General features: G+C 51.1%; 8 protein-coding genes across 8 annotated transcripts; 3 read left to right on the top strand and 5 right to left on the bottom strand.

Annotated features, from left to right (window-relative positions):
• Positions 1–1,860: 1,860 nt before the first annotated feature.
• On the top strand, positions 1,861–3,511 carry BDV14DRAFT_202984 (putative C2H2 finger domain protein; the record flags this gene model as incomplete). The annotated part of the gene is made up of 3 exons (XM_073774179.1): positions 1,861–1,875; positions 1,971–2,509; positions 2,689–3,511. The coding sequence occupies 3 exons, from the start codon at positions 1,861–1,863 to the stop codon at positions 3,509–3,511; spliced, it is 1,377 nt and encodes a 458-aa protein (XP_073625295.1).
• Positions 3,512–5,104: 1,593 nt separating this feature from the next.
• On the bottom strand, positions 5,105–7,462 carry BDV14DRAFT_202983 (ankyrin repeat-containing domain protein; the record flags this gene model as incomplete). Its single annotated transcript, XM_073774178.1, has 1 exon — positions 5,105–7,462. One exon carries the CDS (start codon positions 7,460–7,462, stop codon positions 5,105–5,107), a length of 2,358 nt encoding a protein of 785 aa, XP_073625294.1.
• A 136-nt stretch (positions 7,463–7,598) lies between these two features.
• Positions 7,599–9,118, bottom strand: BDV14DRAFT_178808 (alcohol dehydrogenase family protein). Its single transcript, XM_073769636.1, has 6 exons — positions 8,899–9,118; positions 8,671–8,817; positions 8,492–8,588; positions 7,974–8,438; positions 7,794–7,915; positions 7,599–7,743 (listed from the first exon to the last, which is right to left on the bottom strand). The coding sequence occupies exons 1-6, from the start codon at positions 9,027–9,029 to the stop codon at positions 7,641–7,643; spliced, it is 1,065 nt and encodes a 354-aa protein (XP_073625293.1). The 5' UTR covers positions 9,030–9,118; the 3' UTR covers positions 7,599–7,640.
• A 155-nt stretch (positions 9,119–9,273) lies between these two features.
• Positions 9,274–9,691, bottom strand: BDV14DRAFT_109909 (uncharacterized protein). The gene has a single exon (XM_073765659.1). The coding sequence runs from the start codon at positions 9,515–9,517 to the stop codon at positions 9,308–9,310; it is 210 nt and encodes a 69-aa protein (XP_073625292.1). The 5' UTR covers positions 9,518–9,691; the 3' UTR covers positions 9,274–9,307.
• A 26-nt stretch (positions 9,692–9,717) lies between these two features.
• BDV14DRAFT_202981 (putative Yippee zinc-binding protein Moh1) lies at positions 9,718–10,115 on the bottom strand (the record flags this gene model as incomplete). Its single annotated transcript, XM_073774177.1, has 2 exons — positions 9,718–9,951; positions 10,017–10,115. The coding sequence occupies 2 exons, from the start codon at positions 10,113–10,115 to the stop codon at positions 9,718–9,720; spliced, it is 333 nt and encodes a 110-aa protein (XP_073625291.1).
• Positions 10,116–11,062: 947 nt separating this feature from the next.
• BDV14DRAFT_109901 (uncharacterized protein) lies at positions 11,063–12,645 on the bottom strand. Its single transcript, XM_073765658.1, has one exon. The coding sequence runs from the start codon at positions 12,540–12,542 to the stop codon at positions 11,139–11,141; it is 1,404 nt and encodes a 467-aa protein (XP_073625290.1). The 5' UTR covers positions 12,543–12,645; the 3' UTR covers positions 11,063–11,138.
• A 52-nt stretch (positions 12,646–12,697) lies between these two features.
• BDV14DRAFT_178804 (GTPase-activating protein GYP6) lies at positions 12,698–15,571 on the top strand. Its single transcript, XM_073769635.1, has 6 exons — positions 12,698–12,794; positions 12,844–12,961; positions 13,010–13,168; positions 13,223–13,740; positions 13,792–13,934; positions 13,983–15,571. The coding sequence occupies exons 1-6, from the start codon at positions 12,772–12,774 to the stop codon at positions 15,161–15,163; spliced, it is 2,142 nt and encodes a 713-aa protein (XP_073625289.1). The 5' UTR covers positions 12,698–12,771; the 3' UTR covers positions 15,164–15,571.
• A 759-nt stretch (positions 15,572–16,330) lies between these two features.
• On the top strand, positions 16,331–21,003 carry BDV14DRAFT_109854 (serine/threonine-protein kinase). The gene is made up of 4 exons (XM_073765657.1): positions 16,331–16,622; positions 16,934–17,081; positions 17,186–20,118; positions 20,167–21,003. The coding sequence occupies exons 1-4, from the start codon at positions 16,595–16,597 to the stop codon at positions 20,433–20,435; spliced, it is 3,378 nt and encodes a 1,125-aa protein (XP_073625288.1). The 5' UTR covers positions 16,331–16,594; the 3' UTR covers positions 20,436–21,003.
• Positions 21,004–22,699: the final 1,696 nt, after the last annotated feature.

Below are 22,699 nucleotides of genomic sequence, written 5' to 3'. Positions count from 1 at the left end.
AGAATGTAATATTCAGGGACATAAAAGAACCAGCTGTCCTACTCGTTTTGGTTTTTAGTTCCTCTAATTTAAATCACTTTTGGTTGTTGTACAGTACTTTAAAGTTGAGCAAGCATGGATTTTTTTTGGAGTTCTGCGAACCGACCGGGAACTACGAACCGACCGGGATTTACGTTAGTGTCAATTGTCGAGATAAGACGTGATTCCAGATTCCAGAGACTGATAGCAGCGCCGGTGAGAGCGCCGCTGTTATCAGGGGCTGCGATATCGGATCCGCTCCCTGAGTCAATCGTACAGACAAAAACATTTTTGTTGAATTTCTTGAAACTCTCGTTGAGATAATTTTAGTAGACTACTACTAGAAAAAAAAGTTGGAAGCTGGCACATGACGTTGGACACAGCTGTAACTACTGGAAGAGTCCACCTGGCCAACTGAGCTCGTGATAGGTGGCGTAATGGCGTTTCCGCGCAGGGTCTGGTCTGGGACTCTGGGTAATACGGAATACCGGTACCTGGAGTATTACTCAGAGGCAGAAGGATGAGCCGGCAAGGATAGTCAGGTTCAAGAATTCTGACTTGCATTATCTGAGCTGAGCTGACGGTCAAGACAGAACAAGACAAGACTGACAAGACGATCAATCGGGCGGCATTTCCCCATTGTATGTGGAGCCAATCACGACGGTAAAGCCAGCTCAATGACATCATGGCCCACCGACCGGGTCTGAGAGCGGCCATCGACCACAGCCACATCATGTTACCTCCCTCGCACGGGGTTAACCCAGTAAATGCCTCAGTCTGGGTATTTTACCGCGTTTTGCCCTGTACCAATCGCTCTCAGACTCAGCTTTAGCTTCCGTAGTGTGTGTGCGCGGTTCCTAGGTTCATTGTCAGCAGACTTGTTCTTCCATCTGACTTTACGCGCCAGTTTATTATTAATGTTGTTGAGCAGGAATTAGCAGTTTAGCACAGACTGCAATATCAGTGGCCAATTTCGACTACTCCAAAGATAGTATAAAACAACCCTGTCGCTGTCGAGTGAGACTGCGAGTCGGCTCCCAGATGCGGGTGGAGCAAGTCACATCATGCTCTCTGCCCTGCTGTTCGCCCGTTAGTCAGGAACCAGCTGAGGATAATCGTCCTTGTCGCGACTTTAATCGGCCTGTCGATGCTCATGATCAGAGTCAACTGCACATCAGTTGATTAGACTCTTCAAAACCTGTAATAATTATTATTCCAATTCCAAAGACTGAATCCCTTGAATTGGCAGTCTGATCGCCGACCCCGCATACTAGCAAGTGCAGCCAAAATTACCATACCCCCACAAAGTCACGGTCCAGGCTCCATTGTACCGGCCGCGTAAGATACCTCAGCTGCCACCCGATCCACGGGTAATACGCCGTTCGAGATACAGGACCTCCTCGTGGAGGCCTCTTTCTGGCTCGCTCTGCTTCCATCCACTACTGCTGCTGCTGCTGTTCGACTTTCTTTCTCCTCTCACCTTTCACCTTCACCACCACCACTCCCTCTCGCTACCACTTCTGCTCCTTGACTTCTCCATCCCTTCGATTCTCTTTCCTTGACGTCGATTCTCTCCTAAGCCCGCCCTCGTTCCGTCTCTTACTCAATTCGGTCTCGCCCAATTGCTTATCTTCTGTGCCCTGGGCCCCCAGTTCTCCTTCGCCTACAGGTACCCTGCGCTCCTCCCGCCACCGTTCCCCTGCTCTCAAATCGACTCTGCGCCGATTCTCAACTATTCTGAACAATCTCAAACCGTTGCTAATCGCAGCAATCAGGCAGTTTTGACTTTATACTCTTCAGGGACTTTTTGGGATTGACTTTCCCAAAGTCCGCGTACCCACCATGGCCTCATTCAAGGTAACTTTCTCTTTTTGTCTCCTTTGTTGGGCGTGTCTTATTTCTGACCGTCTGGCTCTCGTAAATTATTTCTAACGTCAGTGTCAATAAATTAGGAATTATCTCTCTCTCGTCCCTTTCCTCAATCCGCCCCTCGTCACCATTCGCACTCCATCTCTCTCGGTGCCGTCAACTCCAACCATCGGGTGACTCGCCGAAAGAGCGTGACCACCACAGCCGCCGCCAACGCCGCCGCTGCAGTTGCTGCCACCTTGAAAGATTCTCCAGACTCCGCAGCAATCGCTATGCCCGCTCACCGTCGAGGAAGTCGAAAAGGTCTAGAATCCAGCTCGGTTGGAGCCACTTCTGCCTTTAGCTCTTACCTCTCCCGCAGTGTAAACAGCCCCAGCCGGGACTCCCTGATTACTCGCAAGGCTTCCCCCAGCCAGGCCCAGGACGCGTCACCAATGACCCAGACAACGACGGCGGATGGAAGTGGTGCCTCTGACAAGCAGGCCGGCCCCAAGAACCGCAACCGTCGGGCTAGCGAAGGGGGACACCTGGTCAAGGGCGAAGGAAAAGGTGCCAGGCCTGAACTTCGCTGCGATCGTTGTGGGAAGGGGTACAAGCATGGCAGCTGCTTGTCCAAGCATATGTGTGTAACCTCCCCCCTCTGCCATCCTGTCGCCCGGCTCGGTCTGGAGCAATGCACCATGTCGGCTCTGCAACGGTCGCCTTCGTGGTCTATCAGCTCCCCATTTAGCTCCACGTCCCCTTACCTCCTCCCTTCCCGTGGTGGATTTGCAGTCGGTTGACATGTTATCGAAAACTTAGGTGGGAACATGACCCTGCATGGGCGATTACATCGAAACTTCTGATTTCCAAGCACCAGCAGGTGCAGTTGCTGGAAGCCGCGTCGGTCCTCGTCACCATGAATGTCGACGAGCCGACTACGGACGGTCCTGACGCTGAGTCTGAGACGTCTTCGGCGTCTCCAGACGCGTCATCTGAACTCCGCGACGGGATCAGCTCAGCGGAGACCACACCTCCGCCGATGGACGAAGATAACAGCGACGATGACATGTCGATCGAGCCCGAGAAGCCGTTTACTGTCAACAACACCGGCCGTCAATACTCCCAGTCGTTCCAGACCGTCCCCTCGAGCTCGTTCACGGGCAGCGCGCCGTGGGCTTCTCCGGCTTTCTCGCACTTCCGACACTCGAGCATCGACACTCGGCCGTCCACTGCCGAGGCCAAGCTGGCCGACGACGACGAAGCGGATCTGGCTGCAGCCATCGGACTCTGCAACTTTGGCACTCCCCGGATGGGGCCGACATCGATGTCTCCTGGTGTGCCACCAGTGCCCCCGCTTCCAACCCGCTTCCTCGACCAGGCGAGCGCTTCAGGAACCAGCGTGGGTCGGTCAGGGACCAGCGTGACCGACACTACTACCCTGCCAAGCTCTCAACAGGACGTGTTCCTGTCGCTGTCCTACAATCCGTCAATGTCGTACAAGGTGTCGGACGAGCGTGAAGCCAGGCTGGGGAACACGGAACGCAGCAGCCGGCAAACCCGCAACGCTGATGTTGATTTTGGCAGCCGCCCCACCCAGGCGGATGACGACGACGACGGTGTTTTTGGACGGATGGAGGAATAACTTCCTCATCCGTTGGCCCATTTTGGGAGCGGCTTGACCCTCCCGGGCCTTATAACTCTCTCATGACATGTACGAACGAGACCCTGCGTGAACTTTGTGACTGTGCTTTGACTAGTTGGAGTTGGAGACCCCCTTTGCGTGTATGACCAATTCAGGGAACTGTACCGCCCCGTTGTTTGGCCGGGGTGGCCCTGCTGCATGATGGAATAAGGGTATATTATAACATCTCATTTCTTTTGTCCACAGCGTCTATCCCTTGGTCCATATTTCCTCATCTTGTATCCTTTTTTCTCCGTTCCTTTACATTCCCCACGCACGATCCTCATCGCATTTACTATTGCCTTTTTCTTTTGGTCCTTTATTTTGTTCTATACAAGGCCACTACTTGTCTGGCCTCTATACCATGCCTATACCATATTTATACCTATACCTTTACATGTATAACTCCGAACGGAACGCATTCTAGCATTATCCAATCTTCATCTTTTCTTCAGGGGTTGACTTCATTTATTCAGAGTAATCGTGCTCTATAGATAGATCTTTTTCCAATGTCTTTAGACTCTAGTCTTCTAGTTACCTACCTACTTACTTACCTTATCTGATATCCCCTTTACATGTCATAGCATGATAGAAAACCTTCCTTACCATTACTATGCTACCTTCAACTCATAACCCATAACCCTATAACGCACCACGCTGCACTTCGCTCCCAGCAAATACACAGTACAAATACTCCCAGAAGAACGACAACAGCCTACAGAACAATACCGAGTTTAGACTGACGGGGGTGAAATAATCAATCGTCGCCAGCCCCTAAACTAGAATACGATAGAATAGACTCGATAGACTCTCTTGACCATCATGAGTGAGCCTTTTTTATTTTTATTTTTATTTCTTTTTCTGAACAAAACAAATCACATCACATCACATCACATCAGATATATGGATTCCTCCCCCAACTCCATAATGAACCTAACTGGCCGATCCAAACCGCCATTCCTTGACCTTCCATGCAAAGCAAGCCACCTAAGCCGCTGCCACACCCGTTCAACAACGCACATAGTTGGTCGAGAGTCTGAGACGAACATGGGAAGAAAAAAGAAAAGAGAATTTGCTGGTGTCGAGAACGTTCTCGGCTTGGATGTGCTGGCCAATGTCGTGCGATTATTAGGTGCGATTAGGTACGAGGCGATTCATGCAGGGCCGAAGGAAAATGGATGGACACTTCACCATGCTTCAGTACACCATCGTGGAAGGAACGGAGGAAGGAAGGAAAAGATTGATGCAGGTGGGAGAGAGGGTTTGTTGGCGGGGTGTTATTAAGTTTCAGAGTCTGATTGAGTTCTCTGGGATAGGTTCTAGAGTTTGTTTCTAATTTGGTTATGGTATTGATTGTTCAGTTGGGGATGCTGGTCTTGTTTGGGCTCTGTTGCTTGGTGGCATGTCTGGTTGGCATATCTGGTTGGCATATCTGGTCGATAGGGTATTTTACTGGTGGCTTTTATGAGCGAAAGTCTCAAAAAGATTTCGCATCATGAAATCTTGTTTATGTGACCAGTCATGGCCTTAATGATGCTCAACATCCAACAGACCCTATGCTAGAGCCTGTGAGTAAAGAACCTTGATCATATCCTCATTTTGATCCCTCATCGCAACCGTAACAGGTGTCAGGCCTGCTTTATCGGCGTGAGCAACATCTGCACCAGCCTGTACAAGCATCTCTGAAGCGCGAATATGACCTCCATACACAGCCCAGAACAGAGGTGTTTGGCCACTTAAGTCATATGTCTCAGTTTCTGCCTCGACATCTAAGAGAGCCTGCATGGCCTCGGTATGTCCTTCGCCAGCGGCATCGAATAGTGCAGTACGACCAAAAAAGTCTCTAGTGTTGAGGGAGACACCGTGCTTTAACAGGAGCTTGATGTTTTCGGGTCGGTTGTGGCGAGCCGCCGTCATGAGGGCTGTCGTGTTCAGACCTGGATTCCCGATGGGGGCGTTGGGATTGGCGCCATGAGCGAGAAGAAGGCTCGTAAACTCTGTCTCGGGCATCTTCACAGCCGCTCCAAGAGGATTTGGCCCTAGAGATGTTGAGCCTTCGACATATGCACGCCGTTTGAGCAGCAGCTCCATCAGGTCGAGGTTCCCGACTTTGCAGGCAAGATAAAGAGGAGAGCATCCGTTGCTGCCTGGTGTATTGGGATTCGCTCCTGCATCAAGAAGGACTTCAGCTATGGCTAAATTCCCATCTGCGCAAGCTATAGTCAGAGGTGTTTCGCTTGAACGAGTTTTGGCGTTGGCCTTGTATGAGTGATTTAGCAGACTTCGAACAATGAGTGGGCTGCCCCCCTTGATGGCAGTTTCCATGATATTCTCATTGACAGAAGTGATTCCATGCTTGAGGAGTAACTCGACGTTATCTTCATTGCGTCCTTTCAAAGCGTAGTCAAGGGCTGACTGACGCGGCGTGTCCAAGGCCTTAGGCTCAACCGTTTTCTCAAGTATCATCGCGGTCACTTCCTCACTGCTGCAACGTGCCGCATGCATCAGAGCTGTAGCCTCGTATCTATTCTTGCAATTGGCATCGGCGCCGTGCTCGAAGAGAAGTTCCACGGTAGCGATAGAGGCACCCCAAGCAGCGGCTTTCATGAGAGCTGTTTCTCCGCTGGCGTCTTTCCAGTTGACGTTCGATATTTTTGTAAGGAGAAAACTCAGGACTTCCCCGTGTCCAGGACGTACTGCCTCATATAGCGGTCGTGTCTCCAGGAACCCTTGCAGGTCATGGTCGATTCGGTCACTGATTAGCTTCTTCACGAGGTCGAAAAGATTATGGCACACAGCCCAGTTAATCAATGACCGAGTATTCTGATCTGGACTGTCTGCACCGCCAGCATCTATTAGCAAAGAGATACATGAGTGCTGACCATAGCTAGTTGACATAGCAACGAGCAGCGGCGTTTGTCCGTCGTTGACGACAGCATGACAATCCGCGCCCGCTTCGATGAGCATTTGGACAATCTTCCCGTCTCCGCCACCCTGGACTGCGAAATGCAAAGGGGTCCTACCCGCGGACGAACGGGCATTAACGTCGGCACCGTGTTCCAACAAGAGCTTTACGATGTCTGATGCGGACGTGTCAATGATTGTTGCAGCCACATGTAACGGGGTTTTCCCAGATGTCTCGCAGATAGATACATTGGCTCCACGAGAAAGCAGCAACAAGACAGTTGAGTGGCTCGCCCTGCTTACTGCAGTGGAAAGAGGCGTGAATCCGCTGTCATCCTGTGCGTCGATTGGCAGTCCCCTTTTCAGGAAGAAATGTAGCATATCGAACCGTGCGAACTTCGCCAGGTGATGCAGCAGCGTGTCTCCTTCGTCGCCCCTCGGGTCTTCAAACACCCCGCGGCTAAGTATAAGATTCACAGTGGATAGGTCACCATTGTACGCCATAGCGGCGGCACGAAGCGGGGATTTGTATAAGTCGCATGGAGACGAGATGTCCGCACCGGCATCTAGCAGAGTTTCTATGGTCCTTACATGGTTGCTTGAAGCAGCTGATGAGACCAGACTCCTCAGATCATCAGGTCGATGGGTAATACCATATTCAAAGAGGAATTGCAGAGCGTGGTCATGGCCATCTTTAGCGGCCGCCTGCAGGTCCGGAAACAAGTCGAAGTCGGCAAAGCTCACCTGCGGCGTGAAGGATGCCTGGACTTTTCTGAGAGTCACGAGATTACCAGTGCGGGTGGCATAAGAAGTAGCATAGTACAGGTTTCGTCGACTTTGGTCCTCATCCGGCACTGATTTGTAGAGTTGCAAGGAAAGAGCAAAGTAGAACTGCTTGGAGGCGTGGATGAGAGCGTGGAGACTGCGCGTCGACAGCTCCTGCCCGATCAGGAGTAAAAGCTCGTCTGGGAGGGAATAAAGACCCTTCTTTTGCTTATTGGGGAGCATGTTGGTTGTGTTGTTCCTGTCATTAAGGTTGATGTAGATGCGACTTTATGTTGAACGAGGCTGTGTTGCCTAGAGAGATCAGCGCCAACCAGTATGTATGACCACGTTAGGCATCACCTTTGTCTTCTATATCTGTGTCACTGTCTATGTTCTAACTCTATACTTCATACTCCCTATTCTATTTCGCTGCCTCGAAAATCACCTTCTGCACCTTCATCGCATTAAACAACTCATACGCTTCCACAGCCTGCGACAAAGGCACAATATGCTCCGTCATGAATCTACCCAATTAGCAACAAACCTGATTTTCAGAACAAGGAGAATTACTTACCCAAGCAATTGCTGGTTCCTCTTCAACACCTCGAGTGCTGCATCCGATACAGATCGTACCGGGCATCGTCCCATCTGCAGGGTCAAGTTCTTTCCATATGCCTCGTTTCCGTCCCAGGGTATCTAGGCACGCAGTAAGGTTAACATCGGCTGTTGGACCAAACGCTGATAGGAAACTTACCTCTCCGTTATGAACTCCGACACTGCTAATGATACCCCAAGGCCTCAAGAGCTCGAATCCCATCCTGAGCGCTGGGCTCAAGCCTACAACCTCAATAACAGCATCTGCCCCTCTCCCACTCGTCAACTCCAAGACCCTCTTGTTGAGTCCCTCTCGATCAGTTTGGAAGTCCCACGGTTCCGCACCAAGGGACCTCGCGAGCTTCAGCCTGGACGGGACAGAGTCAACAGCAATAATATGCTTGGGCTTGTACTCGAGCGCATTGATAAGCGCACAGAGACCAACGGGGCCGCAACCGATAAGCACAACAGTCTGTTCGGCGATTTGCGCAGCCGAAGCATTCTTGAAGGCGTTCAATGCGGCGAAGTATCCCGTTGGAAAGATGTCGCCCATGAGCACGAGGTACTTGTCATCTATACCAGATGGCGCTTTAATGACTGTCCCGTCTGCGTGTGGGATTCGGACCTGCATATTTTTAGTTTCTCTCTCGAGTGCATCGGGTATGCGACAGAACATACATATTCAGCCTGCGCCCCATCGAGAACATCACATCCGAGAAGCATATTCTTGTCACATCTCGACGAGAAGCCCTGCGTGCAGTAGAAGCATTTCCCGCTGTCGAGAATTTGGATCAGCCATCAGCCCCCTCTACCAAGCACATTCAGCTTGAGTAACCAACTGGAAAAAAGTAACATACCAAGAAGTCGTAAAAGCTGAAACAACCACATCCCCAATCTTCACACTCTTGACCTCACTCCCAACACCAACAACCTCCCCCGTAACCTCATGCCCCATAATAAACCCTGCCCCCGCGGGCTCAGTACCGCGGTAAACATGGAGGTCGCTGCGCCATCGAACACGATTAGCATCGCCCGCATATACATACATATACATTTCCACAGTATTGTAAAGGGAAGCTACATACCTTCCACACAAAGCCGTATACCTCGCGCGAACAATAATATCCGTTTGATCCTGGATAGTCGGGATAGACCGGTCTTCAACGGCGACAGTGTAAGGTTCCTTGAAAACCACAGCTCGCATTGAGTTTGCCATTTTCTCTAGGGTCCTTTTCCTGTCTTGTTTCCTAAGTATTGGGCTAGACCGCTGTAGGCAAGGATGCGTGAGGACCTTGAGATATGCAGGTTTGTCTGTCTGGACAAAATAATTGGAGCTCTGCGGGGAGGATTCGGGATTGACTCCGATAACGCAGTTGTGCCTTGGGTTAGTGGGGCCGGAGGGGACCGATCTGGTCATGACCTTTGGGACGGATGGGACTGACCAAATACCCCAGAGTAGAGGATGAGGTACCTAATGTCCATGATCTTGGGTTTTCAATTGAGGGTAATGGCTGCTTGTTGAAGCCTGAGGGGTTGAGTTAGAGTGGTGAGTGGTTTGGCTAACTGACTATCTGCACATATCCACAGTCTGAAGAAATAAGAAAAAAATAGCTCGTAGCTGATAAAACGCAACATCAATAAGAGATCCAATCTGAACCGCTGGGATCCGGCCCGCCTCAGTAGATCCGGCAGTGCCGTATACATTGCAGAAACTCCCAGCCCAAACCTGCCAAAACCGAGTACCAGAATAAACGCCAATCCACGATGCGCCGTGCTGAAATGCTCATTGTGCTAGCCAGTCTGTGCGAGAAATCTCTCGCGAGCGTCACTCGTGGCCTCTAGAAGGCCCGTCGACCATTCGATGTAACTGCGCGACATAGACTAAGACCCAGTCGAGAGACACTCTAGCACACGACGCAAAGCAGCTCCTCCTCCAAAATGAATTTCCCCTCTTTGTATTTCTCGCTGTTTTCGTACGCCTTGTCGTACTTCCACCCTACCGTTTCTTTGCACTGCCGGCATGAGATGTCGCGGACGATGTGCTTCCCCGTGGTCATGCTACGCTCCACAGCTTCTGAGGTAGAGATATTGACGACACTGTTGAAGAGGTACGCTTTGCCATGTTGGCCTCGGAAATTCTGCGAAACAGGTACAACATGTCAGGCGCAGCTCCTGGAACAATGAAGGGTCGGTAGGTACTCACTCGGCTGATAATGTCGTCATAGTCGGCAAGATGCGTTTTGCAAGACTTGCATCCGAATATTTTAGAAGATGTTAGATAAACGTTGTAAGAGAGACCCATTCTGTCCTGTCGTCACTGATGCCGGCGCACTTGGTAATCACTGGTCCTGCGAAAACCTCAAGTATTCCGACGGTAAGCTGCAGAAGAGCTAAGTGGATGAATAGGTAACGATGTCAGTTAAAACAAAAGGTAAAAGGGTTTAAGTCTTCAGCAAAAAGTGCTGTCTGCTTGGGAGGATCCAGCCTCAAATACAGAGCGCAAGGCGGGGAAGAAGATAGCTGCGGAGTGAGGGGCCAAGTGAAGTCACGAAGTTCTGGAACGCGGAAGTAGGAAGAGCTGGGTTTAATTATAGTCGCAAAGAGGGCTCTGAGTAGAGGATTAACCCCCAGAGTGAAGGATTAGGACAGATTGTCTGATGAGCTGAGCTGGCTAGAGGTCAGGGAGGTCGTCCGGAGGTGAAGAAGGTGTGGAGTAATCGGGAGCCAGATAAGTCAATTAAGTCACGGGTTTCCGGCGATTGGACGTGCGGTCAATGAGCACAGCGTAAATAAGCAGAGACACCCGGAAGGATCTGACAGCTTGAGTCACTGCTCAAAGACAAGATGGTGAAAGAAGCTGAAGTGGTCGGGTGATCTAGGCTGTGGAAGTACGAGGGGCATCATTCACTGATCATCGGGCAGGTGCTCCCAGCCACCACCACCAAAGTTACTCTAACGCTAAACCGTCTATTCGGATTACACGGAATGAACATTGGCCTTTGGAATAGAGCATTTGGATTGTTTATTTGTGTAATGTCTGCTATTCCTATACTGACCTGTTCCTGCCAGCTCTTATCGCTCTTATCGCCTTATCGTAACCGAGCAAACATGGTAAACATGCCCCAGAGGAGGGCGAAGAAGAGTGAGTTGCATACGAAGTATGTCTCTTCGTAGCCACTGATTGCTGAATCGGCAATCGCCGCTGATAACGAGGCTGGGGCTCCAATTTTGCGGTCTGCAGCCTGGAACGGGGAGCGAGTAATGACGCAGGTTGAATTCCATCCGAGTGTCGAATGTCAACCGAATGCTATAGGTACAACCAGTTTCACCGTTGACCAAGTAGACCGGAATTGTCCTCCCAGAATGATCTGCATTCAGTGTGGCCCCAGTGCTCGGTCCACCACTCACCGAAACTGTCCTCCACATTCTCATCAAGCTTGGGTACTCTTTCGTCTCTCTTCAATCCGCAGAGAGCGCATGCATGAGAGGCTTTTATAGCTCCTTGACTAGCCGTAGCTGTCGTGACTCGAGTATTCTCAGCGATCACCTGCACTGGACGTCTTCCTGCCGCTTGAATGACCGAGTTGAACACTGCAGCACGGTCCCGCCAAAGATTGAGGACATCGACAGCCTCTTGCTTTTCTTTGATGTCTTCGTTCTTGTTCACGGTGTTCAGCTTCATACCGCCCGCCTTTCCTGCGTGCGCAGGGCCAATTCGCATACTCTGGCTCAGAATGGCGTCTCTTTTCCACCGCAAGGTCCGGCCAGCGACGACCCGTGCGACAGCCTTCAGAGTGCAAATGATAGACAATGCGACTGAATCAAGTGCGTCCCGCTCTTGCGAATTCCTCTTTGCTTCGGTTCCTTCTTGTCGTAGACGTTCGAAAAGTTGAGGAAATAACTCTAGGAGTATAGATGGCGGCGGAATATTGGTTGGGCGTACATGATCTTTGGGCCGAGACTGTGCTGTGGGCTTCAGCGCCTGTTGCATTCCCCGTGCTTGTGAAGTCGCTTTTGGTGCTTGCGCTTGTCCATTGTTACTAGGCGCTCGTTGAGGTTCTGTAGCCTTTGGTTTAGATGTCTCGACTGGCCCGTCGGTGAAATCCCCCCAATCCTCAAAGGAATCCTCTTCCACCGGGAGCGGTTGCCTCGGCGGCTGCACATTTGCGTGACTTGTTGCTGGGATGTCGTTAAGAAATGTATGAGTCGAGGGCTTTTGGGTAGTTGTCGGTTTGTCATCGACTATAAGCGAGTTAAAAGATTCCAATAAATCTACCGTCCCTGAATGCCCTATTAATGGCTGAGAACTCTGGATGGATTTCGTTGCTGGCGGTGTTACGGCCTTCGGCGTCTGAAGAGGCTTTTGAGTACGCATTTGTCCAAACTGATGATCTGGAAAATTTGCGGATTCAAATCCCCCCCAGTCGTCATCTTCATCCCCCGAAAATGTCTCGAGAGTCGCATCGAAGAGCACTTCATCTTGATCGTTCTGTGGTAGTTCAAATTCCCCAAAGTCGTCGAACATGTAGTCTTGCGTTTTATTGTGTGTCTGCAATGAAGTCGGCGCATTCAGATGGCTAGAGGAGGTCTGTGACAGCGTATCTTCAAAGGCATCCAAGCCGGCGATCAGGGAGCCGGCCTGAGAGGGCGCAGGTTGCTGGCGAGCAGCTTTCGAAGGCTGGCTAGTGGGTGCGCCATTTCCAAATTCTGCGAACAGGTCTGCCGACATCGAAACCCAAGCCGCGCAACATCAGAGTCGTTGCTGAGATGGGGGTGTTTGCAGTGATGTGTTGGGTAAATTGCTGACTGAAACTCCGATGGCGGGGAAAAGCAGGCCGAGGAATGACAATGACGATCGATCGCCCGCGCGGGAATCACTTGTACCTCCGCAGCTACTCTTATCTCCCCCTTGACCATTTTCCTTCCTGCAACTCAACTTAACCGCACCACATGGAGAGATGAAGTCTATCGAAGATTCCAGGTACTGATCTTCTTTTCATTTATTGTCTCATCGCTAACGTGCTCTGCAGACAGCGCTGGAATACATTGTTTGACGGCCGCGACACACCATCGGACCTTCGAGACGCCCTTAAGTCGGACCAAGATGATAATATATGCAATGATTGGCTGAGGTCAATATGTTGGAAGGTATATACCTATGGGCTATTTGCAGAAACCTGTGCTTACTAGAGACAGGCATTCTTGCTATTTGAAGACCTCAGCCGTGCCCAATGGGCGAGCAAGATCTCCGACGCGCGGGGCACTTATGTCGCCTTGAAGGAACACTTCTTGAAATATATTCAGCACCCTGATGACCTACAATCGGGAAGCGATCCCCTGGCAGATGATGAACAGGTATGCGAAGCTTGATCTTGAAGATGAACCGGTTGGCTGATTCGTACTCAATAGTCTCCCTGGCAAACGTTGCGACAAGATGAACAGCTCCGAGCGGATATATCCCAAGATGTCGACCGATGTTTGCAAGAAAACTATTTTTTTCACGAGCCAGCAACAAAAGCTAAAATGATTGATATACTGTTCATCTACTCGAAGCTCAATCCTGACCTGGGTTATCGCCAAGGCATGCATGAGTTATTGGCGCCGCTCCTATGGGCTCTCGATAGAGATGCTATCGACCCTAAAGCCCTGGAAGAGTTCAAATCGACAGGTCGAGATGATGATTTGATGCTTCAGCTCTTAGATCATGAGTATATTGAGCATGACGCGTTCAGCCTCTTTTGCTCAGTGATGCAGAGCGCCAGGGTATTTTATGAGCACAATACACATCGGTCATCTAGCGGTCAGGTGGACGCGATACCAATTGTCATTCAGTGCGAACACATACACAACGACCTCTTGGGAGCTACCGACTTGGAATTGGCCGATCATCTACAAGCGCTTAACATTTTGCCACAGATCTTCTTGACGTAAGTCACGCTCTTCTGTATTTATCTTGAGCTAATAGCTGACTCCTTAAGTCGGTGGATGCGCCTTTTGTTCGGACGCGAGTTTCCGTTTCAAGATATGCTCATGACTTGGGACTTGCTCTTTGCAGAAGGACTCCGGCTAGAGTTGATCGAGTTTGTTTGTGTCGCAATGCTGCTTCGCGTGCGTTGGCAACGTTAGTCCCCCGACCTCTCCCTGGATCGTCACCTACTGACAACGACAGTGCTGGATGCCGATTCGTCCACGGCGTTAACTACATTACTCCGCTATCCTTCGCCTGCTCCCCATTCCCCGATGTCGTTCGTTCAAGACGGACTATACCTAGAACAGAACCCGACACCCGAAAGAGGGTCCTTCATCATTTCCAAATACTCAGGAAAGCCACCAGAGTTGTCGAAAATGACCGACTCGCCAAGCCGGATTCGACCAAATCGGAAGTCGCATTTCCGCAACGACCTCTTGGACAGCAGTTCGGCAAGCTCCCCCTCGAGATCACCGGCAAGGAATAGTCCCCTAAGCATTGAAGCTCTTCTCCAGGACGTCTCGGACGGCATACAGCGGCGGACCGAGGGTTGGGGGGTGGCAAAGGCTGTCCGTGGGGCTGTGAATGAAGCAAAAAAGAATATGCAGACAATGCAATCAGAGCAAGCTTCTCGACTGGCGAAATTCACAGACCCTGCCACAATTCGCTCCCCTGGCCCAACATCTGGAGAGTCCGAGGCCGCCGCCCAGCTGAAGGCCAAAATCGAGGGTATCTATGAGAGCAATCAAAAACTTGCGAAGACGTTGAGCGAGGCAGTGAATGATATCCATTCTCACTTGGCGAAGAGCGAGACCCTCGATGATGAGGCTACGAAGTCTGTGAGACAAGCTCTCACAAAGGTCCAGTCTGTGCAAACAAGTCTCGAAAAGTCGGACCCTGCTCCCACTGCAACTCAACCACCCAAGGCCGCCGACACCACGAATGGGGTCAAGTCTCCCGTTCAACCAACGCTGAACAGCGGAAAACCCTCGACTTTGGAAAACGAAAAGCCCCCACGTTCTTCGATCGATTCCAGCGCAGCAAGTACACCCACCGCCAAATCACCCACCGGGAGCGACAGCGGGCAACGCAATATCCTCTCTCCCAGACCAGTGAACAACGCCCGGCCTTTACGAAATCCTACCAGGCCATCATTAGCCAATTCTGAATTCTCGTGGATGTTGGGAGGAGAGCGACATCTTTCTAGTTTCGTTAGTCCAGCATCGGTCCCGCCGGAACAGACTAGACATGGCGAGTCGCGAGCCGCTGGTAAGCAAGGCGCCCTATTCGGCAATGGCGACGCTGAACAGAAGCCCAACGCGGAACCTGACGGAATGGCAATGAGAAGCTTGAGGGGGCCTAAAGGGGGGCAACAAGGCTGATTTTGGTTTTCATTGATCTTGAATTATATACCCCGCGCTATCTATATCTACTTAGGTGGCTATGTTATGCATTGTTGAATACGAGCCTCACTAGACCCTTGGAACAGACCAAGGCTCGATCCTCAACCCGTGTCTTCCGATATCTATTTAGTAGGTACTTAGTCCATCAGGCTGTCCTATCATGTGGGTTGGCTGGGATCGGGTGCCAAGACCAGTAGGGGTCCGAGGAGCAGAGTTGCATCTATACAACATTACATCACCAGCTCGATCTGAGCTGGAAACGGTGTCAGATCCCAGGCAGTTTTCTACAGTCTTAGCAAGTGTGTTGGTAAGAGCTTGGAGTGACAGTAGTAGATTGATTTTACTTGGGTACAGCGAGAAGGCGCGGTCGGACTACTTCTGGGTGGCTGCACCGCGCGTCTTCTTTGACCTCACGAGATTCTGCTTGCGGCGTCCATCCGGCCTGGTTGAACATTAATATAAAATTCCAAGACTTTCCTCCTCATAGCGCGCCTTCATGCGTCAATAGAGCGACTGATAAAAAGCAAAGCAACGTCATCGTCCGCGACTCCGTTTCTTCTCAGTGTTTTCTTTCCCTTCTGGACCTTTAATTCAGCTTCACTCCCCACTTTCCCTCGGCCTAGCTACGGCTTTTTGCGCGATCGTCTGTCCTTAGCTATTATTTACTTCCCTTCGTATTGTGGTCCTACAGAGCACTACTCTTACTGCCCACCCCCTGGCAGTATTGACCCTCTCCGCTCGCCGACAGTTTCCACTCGCAGAATCGGTCCCGCGTCTGCTAATAGGCGGTCTTTCTTTTCTCACCACCTCCTGCAGCGGGCTTGCAGCAAAAAACTCTGACCAGCGCTGCCTTCTGCAGTTTGTTATCAGAGGAGGAATCATACTGATCTAGCTCTCATTCGCCTCCCCGCGTGCTCGTCGCCACTGGAACGGTGCCTGTGACCTCCTGGGGCAGCTGCTCAGTGCTCACCACCACCACTCGGTCTCCCTCGGCCTCCAGCCTGCCCTCCTCGCCCCTCTGACCTTGCGTCTGTCGCCCTCTCCCCTGGTCGCTCATACCACAGGGAAACCCAGCTCTCGCCCTGTCGGTCGCTTCCCTTCGTTAACGCCAGATCGCTTCTGCGTCCACCCCAGACCTGCCCGAATTTCGATACGAAGAGAAACCGAGATCGACCGCCCGCGTCGAGTCGTCCAATCGAATCTATACGGCGAAGAACGCAAGACACACGAAAACCCTATGTGCACGCCTACGACCTCCAATTGACTTTCAACCGTCTGATGTAGCACCGTACGAACGTTATCTTCCTTATCCCGTCCTCGCCTTTTACTCGAACCTGCGCCGTTTAAAGGTCTTGCTTTCAAACGGCCCGATTGGTATTGGCCACTGGGCCGTTGATTGCTTGGAAAACTATGGGGTCTGCCTCCTACAATCCCGATGGTTAGTTTGACGCTTTTGTCTTTACCTTCCTTGGGATCCGATCCTATTGTTCCATTTCAAGGAGCGGCAAACAATGGAGCACCTATGAGCGCAAGAGCTGGAGTCAAGAAATGCCACCGCGTCGATCGAGTGGACAGACAGACCAGGGGGGAAGGGATGGGACACGCTGCTCTGCTTTTTTTTCCGGCTGCAATTGCAGGTTTGACTGCACGTTTGATTTGCAAGCCAGGGCAATTCTAGCGACCACGTTGCCCGCTCCGTTATTTGGATGGAACAAGCCCGAAAGTTGCTAACGCCGTTGTAAATTTCAGGTGAACCGAGTCCTTTATCGTCCCCGTTGGGACCTCTCTCAGAGTCCCCAGAGGATGGCTCTTACATGACACATCTCTCTGGCAACCAGGGCGATTCGTCAAAATACTCGGTGGAGACCCCTCCAGCTGGGATTGAATCCCTCCCAAGGTGGGTAAATCAGCAACAGCAGCCTCCCCTTGCATTCGCCGGCACAATAATGCCACTGTATAAAAGTCAATCTAAACTAAGACCATCAATTTGTATCTTTCCAGGTCTCCACTCCTTGAACAACATGAACATGGACTTGGCCCATCCGGATTAGATCGTATACGTTCGCAGCCACCCTCGCGCATCTTCACACTCCCGAACATGTCTGCCTCTTCTATAGGAGCTCTCAGCCCTCGCACCCTCTCTCCCTCGCCACGATCGCTCTCATCGTCAAGAGCCAATTCAATGGCTGTCGCATCCAACCCTGATGTGAATGCTCTAGAAGACCTTCACCGGTTTCCATCCGAGTCTTTACATTCGTTTTCCTTTGCACAGCAGTCCGAAGAGTTATTACACAGTCGTCAGAATATCTTGAAGAGATCTATAGATTTCATGCGCGACCGCTTCAAGTGGGGTTCTCCCAGCAATTCCGGAATTGCTAGCGCTCAGGGCCGTATGCATGGCGATACAGATACGCAGGCGGTGGTGGATCTTTTGTCTCAATCTGCTATATCCGCCAACTCTTTAGGGCCCATGACCGGGCCCGCAGACATGGGGAGCGACAATATCTTTGAAAAGACATTCACGGAGGCCCCGCGGCTCCTACAAGAAGTCCGCCATGAGACTATGCAGCCGCCAGTGCACCCCCCAGCGCAAGAATCCGCGCAGTCTCAATTAACCTCCAGCCAACAGCTACCCTCCGACAGAAGAGGGTTAAGAACCGCTCCTACATCCAGGCGCGTAAGCTTAAAACGTACATTTACAGACGTCAGTCCGTCTACGCCCCAGCGTCAACTGATAGAAAGTTTAGCACAACCATATTCCGCGGGGGATTCCTTTTCTCCGCTGAGCACCTCGACCCTCGGATCCGTCTTCTCTACTCCGGCCCTTCACACCCATAGCAGCAAATGGAACCCGGTATCACAGGCTGTTTTCCGGACTGAGTCCAAGGCACCCTGGACCATTATAGCGGCAAATGACCTATCATGTCTCGTATTTGGTGTTACACAGGCTGAACTCCGCAAACTGAGTATCCTAGAGGTTGTACAGGAGGACCGACGGCAGTGGCTCGAGGCTAAGCTGCGGGATCCTGCCAGCGCCGCTGCAGCGAAATCCCGGCCGTCGCCCGATAAACCCCGTATGAACCCCGCGGTTCAAAAGTCCATGGGAATGGGTAATGGTGTCACTGCGCAGCTGCTCAGTAAACCTCCTTCGCGGGCAAGGAGAGCTCAAACCGATGATGGCTACGGATCGAGTACCTATACTGCCAGGCAACTCAACCACCCTGCGACTAAATCGCGTGGCGTTCTTCTGTGCGGCGATGTAGTTCCCATTCAAAAACGCAATGGCGCAAAGGGTTCTGCGAGTATTTGGGTCATGGAGAAGCGCGGTGGCTTAATCTGGGTGCTAGAAGAGATCCAGGAAGACTTTGTCGACATTAGCTGCGATGAGTCTTGGAACATCACTGATGCTCGTGGTGCCACCGACAAAGTTTGGGGCCATGGCATGATCGAGACCGGACAACATCTCACGAAACTCCTTCCTCATCTTCCGCCGAACTGTTTCAAGGGCTCAGTTGAAAAGGGTCTTAGCGAAATCGCTGAGACTAAGTATTTTGCTGCGTCGACCTTGGGGACGATTTGTATCCCTACCACAATCTCAAAGGGCGAAGATTCGCGCTCGCTTCGGATATCTAGCTACCCGCACGTGGCCGGTATTATGGTTTTGTCGTCCTCGAGTCTAAAGATTATTAGCTCAAACTCTGTCTTCTCCTCGGTGTTGTTTGGGTATGAGCGGCCGGAGGGATTGGATATCACGGACCTTATCCCAGGATTCGATGATTTCCTTTACGTGATATCCGACGAGGAAAATGTGCCTCTGGTAGATGGCGTTGTGATACCAGAGCTTAGTTTCCGAAGGGCACGAACTCTCTCTATGCTGCGGGACGGCAAAGCGAACGTTGCATCTGTATTTCTCGAGCCTGCTGGTATCACGGCGAAACACCGTGATGGATCTACAATCGCCGTGGATGTTCAGTTGCGCGTTGTGAAGAGCGGCTCGATATTCCCGAAACCACGCGAGAAGAAGGCCGAAGAAGAGACTGAGACCGGTGACGGTGAAGAAGCCATCACGGTAACGGAACTTGTTTATGCCCTATGGGTCACTTACTCACGAAACATCCACTCGCACGGCCCACCAGCGCGGGCTCCCTCACCGCATCATGACGGACCGGCTCAGTCGACAGATACCTCGGAAACTTCAACACCGAAAGCGTCGCCAGCGACAACCACAGCTCCGAGGCTTACCGTCCCCGGAGGATTATCTGTAAAGACGGGGTCAGCAACGTCCACCCTGAGCCAACAGCTCAGCGAAGCCGCATCCGAGCCGCTCACCGACAAACCTGTGCAACCCGTGCCGGAGGTGAAGCCCGCCAACGCCAAGGAGGTGCCTGTGAAGCGCACGATCTCGGACTATGTGATTCTCGAGGAAATGGGTCAAGGCGCGTACGGTGAAGTCAAACTTGCTCGCTTGAAGAAGAATCCTTCCAAGAAAGTCGTGCTCAAGTACGTGACGAAAAAGAGGATTCTCGTCGACACATGGACCCGCGATCGTCGCCTCGGAACGGTACCGCTGGAGATCCATGTCCTGGATTTCTTGCGGAGAGATGGCTACAAGCACCCGAACATTGTGGAGATGGAGAGTTTCTTTGAAGACGATGTCAACTACTACATCGAGATGTTACCGCACGGGCTTCCAGGCATGGACCTCTTCGATTATATTGAGTTGAAGACAAATATGGATGAGCAGGAGTGCCGGAATATCTTCAAGCAGGTTGTCAACGCTATCAATCATTTACACACGAAAGCGCTGGTCGTACATCGAGACATCAAGGATGAGAACGTGATCTTGGATGGCGAGGGGAGGATCAAGCTGATCGACTTTGGCAGCGCGGCCTACATCAAGAATGGGCCGTTTGATGTCTTCGTGGGAACGATAGGTAGGGTCATTGTACCGATTTTCTGTGATCAAACTAATCGTTGTATAGACTATGCCGCACCTGAAGTTCTCCAGGGAAAGTCATACCGAGGCAAGGAGCAAGACATTTGGGCGCTTGGCATCCTCCTCTACACAATCGTCTACAAGGAAAACCCATTTTACAACATTGACGAGATCCTCGACCACCCGCTCCGTGTCCCCTTTATTCCATTTTCAGAAGATTGCATCGACCTGATTCGGAGGATGCTCGATCGTGACGTAGACAACCGCTTGACGATAGGAGAGATCATTAAACATCCATGGATGATCGACAGCTGACCCGCGCTGGAAGACATTCGTGAGGCTCATTTTGGATAACCATTACACAAGCAAAAGGGAGCATATATACGGACGCGAATGGCATAAAGACTCGAAGGAACGAAAATTCTCATCTACATCTACATCTCATACTTACGGACATATCACGCATAACAACATACAACATACTCAATACCCACATTCGCAATCAACAATATCTCAGTGTTTACAATTTTCCCCACGCATAACGACCAGAAACGACCCGACAGAACAGACAGGACGGAATATGGTTACGACGACGGACGTAAGACACGTGGACTGGACGGTGGCTTTTGTGAACATGATAATCATACAGCGAGCAAGCAAGCAAGCAAATTGCAGTCAAGGGCCTACCTAGTACTCTGTACATTGCATTGGTTCTCTATTTTCTTCTTTCTATTACTTGGCTGAGACCAGACCCAAACTCAAGGACACTCGTATTTACATGGTTGATATAGAGGCGAGGAACGAAATAGCGAGATACCCGGTGATACTACCATTATATAACTAGCATAGCTGCCTATGTTATAGCGTTAGGGTAGATTGGAAACTATCTAGTGTCCTGGACCTGGACCTGCCCCTAGGGCCTAGAGGTCGGTTAGCAGGATCCATAATACCTCGGCCCTCACCCGAGTCACTCACTGGCCACTGCCAGTCTATGTGCATTCGGCCGGAACCGTTGAACTAAACTGATAGACTGAGACTAAGGGCAATGCTAAAGTCTAATACACACTAGACTCCAGACTAAAACTTCGCAATCAACCTAAGAGTAAGAGTTCAAGATACACGGTATCCACAAGTGCGAGTACAGTGCTCAAAGTGCGGGGTGAAGCGGGGAGAGCATTGCAATTCTATCAATTGAGTTGACCCCCGAGATTAGAAACTAGAAAGAGCACGGAGCAAATTTCGGAGTCGAGACAAGAGTCGAGACTAGGAGGCAAAAAAATCGGACAAACTCACCAGTCCAGTCCCTCGTTCATCCTCCGCTACGACAATCTGACATTCCAGAACGCAACCCAGCCTGTCCAGTCCAGCCTTCCAGCGCAGCCCAGCGCAGCGACTTCTGCTCGCGAACAATGCGCCATTTATCTCGCCCCGAACCCACAGTCCTCATCCAATGGCTGTACGGGGCCTGGCGAGCCTAGATCTGACTCGTCCAGACCCAAGACATTGCGCCGCCCGGCTGCGGTGGCAAAGGGCTTGGACTGCTTTGTTGGAGGACCAAAGTTGGGTTGAGTCGGTTGGGGCTGCGCTGTTCAGGACAGGGGTGGATTGGATATTCAGGAACGGAGACTGGGACTTTCGAGTCGGGTTTATGTGGGATGCTGCAGGTGGAAGAAATTATGGAGGGAATTGTGTAGCCTATAGTGGACTGGTATATCACGTGATGAGACATTTTGGGTGTTGTTGTTCTTTTGAAAGTACATGGTAACAGTAGTATTCTGTACTCGGTAACTGGCACTCTAAATATTAGTGTAGTCAGTGAGATTCTTAGTGAACTATAGCAGACTCGGTAGTCTTTATCGAGGAGTGCTGTGGTAGGCGGAAGAACAGAACCGTGGTAGTCGTCGAGTCGTAGTGGGGGTTGCTATCGATAAAGAAGATAAGCTGTGGGGGAGTCGGAGTATTCACTGTTCACTAGAGTGTTCTCTCCTGCAGTCTTTCGATAGTGCATTGGTTTATTTGGTTACTGGATTATTGTTTATTGTCTCTGATCTGGACTTTTGGACTTTGACAGTGGACTTAACTTCTCTGTACATATCATTCTGATCTCGCCGCCCGCAGTCGCCTGACCGAGACACTTCCACTTCCACTTCCACTTCCACGTCCACATCGCCTTCCAGACTCCCACCGCAGCTTATCCTCCACTCCCCAACCTTCTTTCTGCGACATTCCTCCTCCTGATTCTTCTTTTCATCCTCCTCAATTCTTATCGTCGCTCAAACAGTCACATTGCCAGCATTTCTCCAAAACTCCACCCCGGACGTTACGCGGACGAGTCCCATGGTACGATAGCAGCCGAGCGTTGAACCGCCATTGCAGCCCTCCACCAACCGTTATCCGTCGCTTTCCTGTCGTTTGATCGCTTCGCTCCTGGTGACCCTCAGCCTCACACCCTCTTCTCCCCCTTCTTATCTTCTCTTCCTTTCTGTTTACCTCCCCTCCTCCTGTTGTGTTGCTTTCCCTTCCCTACCCTCCAATCCTCCCCAGGCCGGTGTTTGGCGCCATAGCACCCGTTGATTACG

Source organism: Aspergillus stella-maris (genome assembly GCF_047715825.1).
Source record: "Aspergillus stella-maris strain CBS 113639 unplaced genomic scaffold BDV14scaffold_53, whole genome shotgun sequence".
Taxonomy (NCBI): Eukaryota; Fungi; Ascomycota; class Eurotiomycetes; order Eurotiales; family Aspergillaceae; genus Aspergillus; species Aspergillus stella-maris.
This window is presented reverse-complemented; position numbering and strand designations above follow the sequence as displayed.

Coding starts and splice junctions, on each gene's coding strand:
- BDV14DRAFT_109909 (XM_073765659.1), bottom strand. CDS start 9,517: ATGTATACGGCACTGCCGGATCTACTGAGGCGGGCCGGATCCCAGCGG.
- BDV14DRAFT_178804 (XM_073769635.1), top strand. CDS start 12,772: ATGAAGTCTATCGAAGATTCCAG. Junction 13,741..13,791: donor TTGCCACAGATCTTCTTGAC/GTAAGTCACGCT, acceptor TGACTCCTTAAG/TCGGTGGATGCGCCTTTTGT. Junction 13,935..13,982: donor GCTTCGCGTGCGTTGGCAAC/GTTAGTCCCCCG, acceptor TGACAACGACAG/TGCTGGATGCCGATTCGTCC.
- BDV14DRAFT_178808 (XM_073769636.1), bottom strand. CDS start 9,029: ATGGCAAACTCAATGCGAGCTGTGGTTTTCAAGGAACCTTACACTGTC. Junction 7,916..7,973: donor TCGGAGTTCATAACGGAGAG/GTAAGTTTCCTA, acceptor CTGCGTGCCTAG/ATACCCTGGGACGGAAACGA. Junction 7,744..7,793: donor AGGAACCAGCAATTGCTTGG/GTAAGTAATTCT, acceptor CTAATTGGGTAG/ATTCATGACGGAGCATATTG.
- BDV14DRAFT_109901 (XM_073765658.1), bottom strand. CDS start 12,542: ATGTCGGCAGACCTGTTCGCAGAATTTGGAAATGGCGCACCCACTAGC.
- BDV14DRAFT_109854 (XM_073765657.1), top strand. CDS start 16,595: ATGGGGTCTGCCTCCTACAATCCCGATG. Junction 17,082..17,185: donor GGGATTGAATCCCTCCCAAG/GTGGGTAAATCA, acceptor GTATCTTTCCAG/GTCTCCACTCCTTGAACAAC. Junction 20,119..20,166: donor TGTCTTCGTGGGAACGATAG/GTAGGGTCATTG, acceptor ATCGTTGTATAG/ACTATGCCGCACCTGAAGTT.